The following is a 9617-nucleotide window of genomic DNA, read 5'->3' on the forward strand; positions in this document are numbered from 1 at the left end:
ATGGTCAAAAATGTCAAACTTTCTAGTGGAAACGTCAGATGGCACCTGACAACACTCAGTGTTGCCAAGGCTCAAAATATAAGTAGTGCCCCTCGTATACTATTTATTATTTATTTTATTTATTTGTATCTATATATTATTAATATTATTTATGTTTATATTTATACTTATATTATTTATATTATTTATACTATTTACTTATTTATTTATATTTTGTATTAGAAATGTATAAGGTTCTCACATTTAAAATAACAATGCAAAAATTTTCAAAAAATTAATAGAACAATAATGACTGGTTTTTTTTGAAGTACTATAACTGTAACATGTTATTTTTTGGAAAAAAATGTTGCTCTAACTAGTTACTCTTACAAAGTAACTTTCCTAATGTATGTACGTATGGATGTATACTACCTTGATCAAAAAGTTCCCGAAATTCATTCAGAAAATTCAAAATACAAGTTTATTCATCAAAAGTGATATTGTCCCCTTCAAAGTACTCCCAATGTATTATTTATTTATTTATATCTGTATTATTTATATTAGTTATATAAATATTTATATTATTAATATTATTTATATTATTTATTTATTTATTTATATTTTATGTTAGAAATATATTCTCATATTTAAAATATCAATGAAAAAATTTATAAAAAATTAATAGAAAAATAACGACTTATTTTTTTAGATACTATAATTGTAACATGTTATATTTTGAAAAAAAAACTTATTAAAAAAGAACTCTAACTAGTTACTTTTACAAAGTAACTTTCCAGATAGATAGTGCAGAGATAGATGTACTCAAGACGGCGTAACTTTTACAAATGTCAAGCTATGGCGATAAAATTTAGTGGAAATGTCAATGATAGATGTGGTAACCTAACCAAAAAAACAGAACTCAAATCAGCTGACTTAGAGCATCACCTGGTGGTAATTCCGGAAACTTTTTGATCAAGGTATGTATGTATGTATGTATGTATGTATGTATGTATGTATGTATGTATGTATGTATGTATGTACGTAATTCTTAAAGCAGTTTCTTTCTTTGTATAAAGTATATTAAAATATAACTTTACCGGTTTGTAATCTGTAGTGAACATCACTCGTTGTCATGATCTTATAAATTAATATAAATATACGATTGCTCAAATTCATTAGTGTTGTTTTCTTTATCCATAATGATGAATAATTATATATTTTAAAACACGTTACGCTTATTAAGCGTACTTTCAGTTTGCTGAAAATAATGACGAATATTTATCAAACATTTAAATTTATAGGCGTTTCTAAAAAAATTTAATGAGCTGTATTTGCTGCTTAGCGGTTTGAGTTATGTTGTTAAACAATACAGGTTAGGAGGATATTTTTATTATGATTAAAATTTAAAAATAACTATCAATAATCTCATTTATAGATTGTATATGTGAGAAACACAATCGATAAACTAGAATCCTATATTGGTCGGAGCTAGATCTTAATTGCTCAAATAATTCAATCTTGAATCACTAAATATGCGAGATTACTACAATAATTTAATTGCGTTTATATAGTTCGGAAATTTTTCGGCGCGCAGTTTGTTAGACTACAAGTGTGATATATATATGTCATGTATATATATATATACAATATTATATTTAATGATTCAAGATTGAATTATTTGAGCAATTAAGATTTAGCTTCGATCGATATAGGGTTCTAGTTTAAAAATAACTATCTATAATGTAAATATAATTATGATAATTATAATAATAATAAATGTAATACCTTTTATACTCTTACCAGGATTATTTTTAAAAGCTAAGATTATATCTTGCAATTTTACTTCACAGCACACTACGCTTACTATAATTTTAGGACCGTTCAATAAAATTTTCAAACGGTTGAAAGTGCAACCTGATGCATTAATGTAGCACTAACTTCTGCTGAACGCAGTCAGTGACGGTCAGTCACAACGTGATTAATCGAAGCGCCCTCTTAATCAATACGCCCATACAATACAGTAAAATTGCAAAATGATTGCAGATATATCTCATTGCAATGTTGTAATATTGCAAATAGATTGCGCGATGTATTTGTAATGTCAGAGCATCATAAAATGTCCTCTTTCAGCAAGATTGCGCCTTAATGTCGTAGCAATGTTGCAATGCAATGTATTATATTTGTAATCATTATTAAAAATAATTCTTTTATTATTACTGATATAATTTGAAATACAATTTCCGATATAAATAAAAAGTAATACAGGAAAAGAAATAATTAATATACACTACTCAACAAAACATAGGGAACACTTTCGAACACGCTCAAAATTACGCAATATTCAGAACACCATAACTCGGTGAAAAATCGTCGCAGAAAATAAATGAAAAAAGCATTTTAAATCTTGAAATCTCTACTTTTTAAATCGGTAATCGATATTTCAATTTGATCGATCCTTCATGGAGCTGCGAGGATACAAACGGATACCCGTAAAATTTGAAAATTTTGATCAAATTTTACAAAGGTCTGTGGCGTGTATTAAAAATTGCACAATAATGCGGTTTACAGCATTCGAAAGAGTGAATCTTTACCTTCGATTTACTTTTTTAATGATCGTTCTGATTTTTTTTTCACCGAGTTATTGAACCATGAAGCAAAAGTGACATTTTTACTTCAACATTCAATAATTCGGTGAAAAAAAATCGTAAAACGACTAATAAAAAACGAATTGAAGATATTCACTCTATCGAATGCATTATTATGCGATTTTTAATACACGCCATAGACCTTTGTAAAATTTAATCAAATTTTTCAAATTTAACGGGTATCCATTTGTATCTGCGTAGCTCCATGAACGATCAGTCAGATTGAAATACCGATTACCGATTTGAAAAGTAGAGATTTCAAGCTTTAAAATACTTTTTTCATTTATTTTCTGCGACGATTTTTCACCGAGTTATGGTGTTCTGAATATTGTGCAATTTTGAGCGTGTTCGAAAGTGTTCTCTATTTTTTGTTGAGTAGTGTATATTTTATTATAATTATTATATTTTTTTTACACTTGGTTGCAAATTTTATATGCAGGTATATATTTTTTAAATTTACGTATAGTTTTACGTATATATTAACGTATATAGACATAGATTTCACACTTTATGCAAGTACATCTATTTTGTACAAAATTTTAACTGGTGATGTGGAAATAATAAGAAACTCGATCCACGTATTCTGTTTAATTTTTGTTGCAATATTCAAAGAATTTTTTAAATCTAAATATTACAAATATGAGTTGATTATAAAGTTCGAAAAATCATTACAGAACAAAAAAATTGACACATCTTATCTAACTAGTTAAAGATTAATGCACATTTTATGAGTACACGCATTTTGCACTTTATGCAGGTACACAGAGAAAAATTTACTTTAAGTTAAACTAATTTATACATCGGAATAATCCAATCAAATGGATGTTCAAATTATTTGAACTTCTTTTTTAAACAAAATTCTTTTTATTAAACAGAATATTTTTCATTTAAAATTAAATTTGTTTTAATAAAACAAATGCAAATAGAATTCTTGATGCTAAACAAATATTTAATTTTCTCTGTGTTTTATACTTTATTTTTACAGGTACGTATATTTTGTACTTAATTCTAAGTTATAACTAAAAAAAGAGATCCAGATTCTATCTAATCAGTCAAAAATTATCACAGGTGAAACGTTCCACGTCAACGAGGTCTGGGCAAATGTTTGAGCAAAATTTGTAAAGTCGAAATAAGACGTTCGAGAGCTTAAAATTTTCGTTTTATATGTGGTTTAAGGAAAAATGTGGCGTTTTTGAAAATTCAAAGAGGCTGCTCCAATATAGCGGTTAGAATAGATAAAAAATTTATGAAAATTATTGAAAACTTTTATTTCATTGATCAGGTGGTCGAAAATTAATTCGATTTCCATGAAAATCGATATTTGTGTGTTTTTCGAATCATTCGTGAACAATCCGTAATCATATTTTCAAAATTCGAAATGACGGATCCAGAATGTATTTTCCAATTCATTATAAATTTTTGTTCACAATGATATTCTTGAGACTTCTACTGGTGTTTCCTATATGAAAATCATGCGTTTCGCGTGTCCATGTCATGGGTTTTCTCCGTGTCCAGATTCATTCTTGGAATGCTAACGTTTCGTGAACCTTGCAGTCTACTTCATCAGGGCGAGGAGCAGCCTGATACTGAGCTGTGAAAGGATCCTATCCATCCTTCCATTTGTTAAAGGAACAACAGACCGGATTGGTAGGATATTTAACAAACACAATATCCGAACTATCTTCAAATCACCCAAAAAGATAGGACAAATCTTAAGAAATTCTAAAGATCAAAGACCTCCACTCAGTTCCACAGGAGTATACAAAATACCTTGTTCCTGCGGGCAAGTATATATTGGAGAAACCGGAAGAATGATCAATCTACGGATAAAAGAACATCAACGTGATGTCAGGCTAAAACACGCCATGTAGTCGGCATTATCAGAACACAATATCGAAACAGGACATGGAAGACCATTCTCCCGGCTACTGAAGACCAACCGATTTCTTCTCCTCCCCTCCACCCACATTTTTCTTCCTCCCCCCTCTTCTTTCCCCCTACCACTCCAACAAGTGTAATATAAAGGGAACGGCCCGGAGGAACAGCTCAATATCAGACTGCTCCTCGCCCTAATGAAATGGACTGCAAGGTTTATGAAACGTTGGCATTCCAAGAATGGATCTGGACACGAAGAAAACCCGCGAAACGCATGATTTTCATATTTTGTTCACAATCTATATAAATCTTGACGAAATGCATCTTGGGAGACTCTCACATACCCTATACTAAATTCCAGTTATGTTCAGACATAAAATGTATTTGATCATATTTATACAAATGTGGACATATAAGGCTTTATTTGGACAAAATTTGAGGCATATAAAAATCAAGTATGATTATATTTGGATTCCCAATTTTTGGACGATGGTGGGATTTTCAAATAAAAATCTATTTTGTGAATGTCTGTAATTTCAGATATTAAGAATTTATCCCGAATTTACGATTAAATTATATCTGAATTTTATTTGGAAATACATACTAATAGTTCAAGCAAGAATTTCCATTTTTAATCTATTTAATCTATTTAATGGATTGCATAATAAAAGTTAATACTATCTCTATTTGGAAATCCGTTACTAATAAATCCCGAAAATAATTCGGAAATGCAAGTAATGTAAAGTGGTTACAATCTGTAACCACTATGAAACTTCAGTGACTGCATTATCAAAAAATGAGACATGCATTCAATATTGTACGAATATACGTTATTTCACAAAAAAAGTAACATTAAACACAGACTGACAAAAGTGATGTTGTTCTATCAGGCTTACTCGATTATACGGAACAGGACGATATAAATCTTATTTCCTCACTAATCATTGATAAAACTGTAATACCTCACATGTATAACCGTTGTAAATATAGAAATTCAGTTTATCATGGAACGACATATACAAGACCTACGAGAAACAATACCATAGTAATACTAAAGTGCAATAAAATCGTCCAAATTAAGTCTTTTATTTACATCGATGGAAATTGCTATGTATAACAGCTCATGTTATTACGACTTCAATAATAAGTTCTGATAAACTATCACACGTCGAAGAAGTATTGGAAGTAGGAAATACGTCATTTTATAACATTGATGACATTAAAAACAAAGTCGTATTTATCGATGTAGGGGAAAAAAATATACGTGCTTAATTCCCAACAACTACGGTTTCCAATAATTAATTTAATGAAGTACTCTTTGAGGACCTTTGTAAAGGTATACTTATTCGCATTATGCCCGAAGTTTCATAAAGCTACAAAAAAAATTGAAATTATATTATTTATTCGAGGAATAAGATAATGAAAACAATAGGAAGTGATAAGCAATTCACTGTTTCAGTAGAAATGATTTTATTATTAATTGATCATTTTAAAGGATTAACTGTCAAGAAATGAATCTACACGACAGTATTTGTATTACAATGAAATGTGTATGTTTATTTATGTTTTTCAGGAAAACCGTTGTACAATGAGAAACGTTTTATACAGGGTGTCCAGCCCCACTCTTACAATCTCCCATAGGAAGGTAGATGGGATCGAAATAAACATAAAAGTCCTTTACCGTTTAGCGATATCCGTAATAATAATCGAGATATTAAAGTTTGAAATTGTACTAATGAGAGCGCGCCTATAGAAAGAATAGAAACGGCTCCGGTCGCTCGAGGTATAGCCCGGCCCACTTTGACAAACGATGGATGCGGCGGCAGGAGAGGCAAGAGGGGAAGCGCGCCGTTGCTTAGCGCTCGGCATCGCCGCTCACACGTCTCACCGCACCGCACCAAAGGACTCGCGCGATGGCTGTTACGCACAGTATTTATCAGTATTCAATCATAATAGAGATGTGCGAATCAGTTCGAATTCGAATCGAATCGAATTGTAATGAATTTGATTAGATTCGTTTTCAAATATGAGAAATTTGAAATCGAATAAGTTCGAAATTTCGAATCGTCGGTGGTTCAATTTCGAATTCGTCTATTTTATTTGCTTTATTTTAATGTAATAATAATAATAAGCTCGGGAGGCAGCCACCAGTTGAGGCCTGCCAACGACACGCAGACTAGGTCCATTGTGTCTTCCCGGCCGACTATCTCCAGATCAGACCTGTCTTCCTCCAGAAACGGAGGAGGTCCCTAACCTGGAGAGACATACCTGCTCGGGCTCGAGAAATACCGAGTCCAAAAGAAGCCGCCTTTGTCTTGCATACGCTGGGCATTCACATAACACGTGGAGAGAAGTTTCTTCCTCGTGTTCGCACTTCCTGCACTTCCGGGTTATCACTGTGCCCCAGCTTATGCATGTGGTAATTAGTGAAGCCATGGCCCGTGTAGATCTGCACCGTCAGCCTGGCTTCCCCTCTCCTCAAGGCCCTAATGCTCCTGGCAAGGTTCCTACTGGGCGTCTCTCCCAGCAGGGCTCTCGCCTGCTTGCATTTGATTCTTATCTCTTCCTTCCAATAGTTGATATGATGGTCCCATAACCAGCCCTTTATTTTTGCCCTGCAGATGCAGCTGGACAAACCTAGAGCCGGTTCCGGTCCCACCAGCCTGGCTGATGAGCCACTTCTTGCCAGCTCATCAGCAATCTCATTACTTTTGATTCCCGAGTGTCCCGGGACCCATACAAGAGCACCATCGTTGCCCGTGAACAGTCTGTTCAGAGCACATTTGCACTCCAAGACCAGCCACGAGTCAAAGACGCATACCCTCAGCGCCCCCTGAGCCGCCTTGCTATCGGAGCATATCCTGATGCTTCTGCCCGTCTCTTCTGATGCGGTTAGCGTATGAGCACAGCCCATGATTGCTACCACCTCCGATTGGAATACAGTGGTGAACTCTCCAAGAGGGAAAGCCTCCCTGACTCCACTACGGCATCCGTAGATCCTGGCACTGGCGTCCTCATCAGTCTTGGAGCCATCCGTATACCAGACGTCCCCATTCCTAATAGCGGGCACTTCATGCCTCTTCCAGTCTTCGCGACTAGGAATATAGATCTTGTAAGATCTGTCGCGCCTTATTGGCATTCTGTCCTGCCTCATGTCAAACATGGTTTCCATTTGGAGCTCCCGCAGTAACCAGGTGTGAGTCACACCGCTCATCCATTTTCCCTCGCATTTCAACCTATACGCAGTGACCGCTGCTGCCGCCACTATCGCGAGATGGAGTGGTTCTATGCCGAGCAGCACTCCCATTGCCGCCAGTGGCGTTGTCCTCATTGCACTAAAAGCCCCCCTTAAGAAGAGAGGCCTGACGCGCTCCAGTGATGCGCGGGCCTCGGTTTGCTGTGTCCTTGGCCACCAGACCACCGCAGCATAGAGCAATCTTGGTCGGAGCACCGCGGAGTATAGCCAAAATACTCTGTCTGGCTGCAATCCCCAAGTTTGCCCAAAGGTTCTTCTGCACATCCAAAAGTATGTGCTGGCTTTCTTACATACTGATTCCAGGTGCAGCTTTCAGTTCAATCTTTTATCCAGGACAATTCCCAGATACTTGACCGACATTCCAGGAGTCAGTCTGACTCCCTTCAATACGAGCCCCTCCACGGGGCCTATTTTGTACTTGTATGTAAAGATCACCAGACTTGTCTTACTCGGGTTCACCGATAGACCTGTCCTCTCACACCATTCCTCCACCACCCCTAGAGCCCCTTGTGTGAGCTCCAAGAGCGTTTCCAGGAAAGAGCCTCCTATCAGGATCGCCAAGTCATCATCCGATTGTCTTGAAGCCCTTGTCATTAAGCTCTTCAAGTAGCCTATCCGCTACTAGGCACCACAAGAGTGGTGAGAGGACTCCCCCTTGGAGATAGCCTCTACCCACCCTATCCTATCCCTATCTCTATCCCTATCCTTCGACACTCACCTAGCGATGTCATCACTTGGCGTCCAAGCATTCCCCGGATCCATTCAACAAGTTTCACCGGTACTCCCCGCCTTGCTGCCTCGGCACAAACCATCTCATGTGGAGCGTTGTTCAAGGCCCCCTCAATGTCTAGGAAGGTGCCTACCAAAAAGCCCCCATCCTGGAGTTATCGTTCAATACTGTAGACAACCGAGTGGAGGGCTGATATACTCGAGTGGTCAGCCCGGTAAGCGTGCTGCTTGGCATGCAGCGGATAGCGAGCCAGCACACAGTCCCTAATATATACTGTGACATTGCAGTTCCGCTGCAGCTTCGCAGCGACCCTTCGCCGTCACAAAGCGCGGATTCGCGCCTGACCCGAGCCGGGACACGCGAGCGGGCGAAATCTCCAGGGGGCGGTATACTAGCGTTAAGTTAATTTTTTTCTAGTCCCCGGCGAATTTATTCCGTATGTAACCATTACGAAAACCTCGCCGAGCGAAGAAACCATCGAAGGGAAGACAACCACGGAAGAATCCCGCGGGCCGGAGACAGGCGGAGAAAAGGATTTTGCGGCGCCCGAGCCCCAGGATGATGCGAGGGACATGACGAGCAGAAAAGGATCCCGAGCATTCCAGCAAGCCATATAACGTCCGGCGAGCCGCAGAAGATGTCGTGAAGGCGATGCCACGACATCGGCGCGGACGACCGGGGCGGCCAGCGAGGGAGGCCCACCCGGGAAAATTCTCGGGGCTACAAGGCGCCCCGTAGCATCTCCCCACGCACGTGAAGGTCCTTGCGCGTGAAGGACCGCTAGCCCGCTAATTGGTCGCGGCAACGCGCGACGCGGCTGCGCAACCCCATAGGGGGGAAAGCTCGCGGATTGATCGCGCATCGATCGCGATCCTGCTCGTCCTCTTCCGTTTCGAGCTGCGCTAGCGAAAAGACGTCCCGGCCCGACTAGGTTTTGGAGAAAGACGAGCGAGAGGCCCCGAGAGGAGGATCATCGGAGGATCAGGCTATCGGTGAGGTTGCCCCTTGGGCGGATATCGTGTAAAGTCGCATGTAACGGGGCGGAGGGTCGCTCTCTCGTTCTGTCGTCGGAATTTCAAATTGGTGCGATGGCCGCCATAAGCGGCGCCTTCTTGGTGTTACAGGTACGGCG

At 38.0% G+C, this 9617-nt stretch overlaps 1 protein-coding gene across 1 annotated transcript; it reads right to left on the bottom strand.

Annotated features, from left to right (window-relative positions):
• Positions 1 to 6831: 6831 nt before the first annotated feature.
• LOC108729530 (uncharacterized) lies at positions 6832 to 8019 on the bottom strand. Its single transcript, XM_018458693.1, has one exon. It carries the CDS (start codon positions 8017 to 8019, stop codon positions 6832 to 6834), a length of 1188 nt encoding a protein of 395 aa, XP_018314195.1.
• Positions 8020 to 9617: the final 1598 nt, after the last annotated feature.

Source organism: Mycetomoellerius zeteki, unplaced genomic scaffold (genome assembly GCF_001594055.1).
Source record: "Mycetomoellerius zeteki isolate Tzet28-1 unplaced genomic scaffold, Tzet1.0 scaffold75, whole genome shotgun sequence".
NCBI lineage: Eukaryota > Metazoa > Arthropoda > Insecta > Hymenoptera > Formicidae > Mycetomoellerius > Mycetomoellerius zeteki.

Coding starts and splice junctions, on each gene's coding strand:
- LOC108729530 (XM_018458693.1), bottom strand. CDS start 8,019: ATGTGCAGAAGAACCTTTGGGCAAACTTGGGGATTGCAGCCAGACAGA.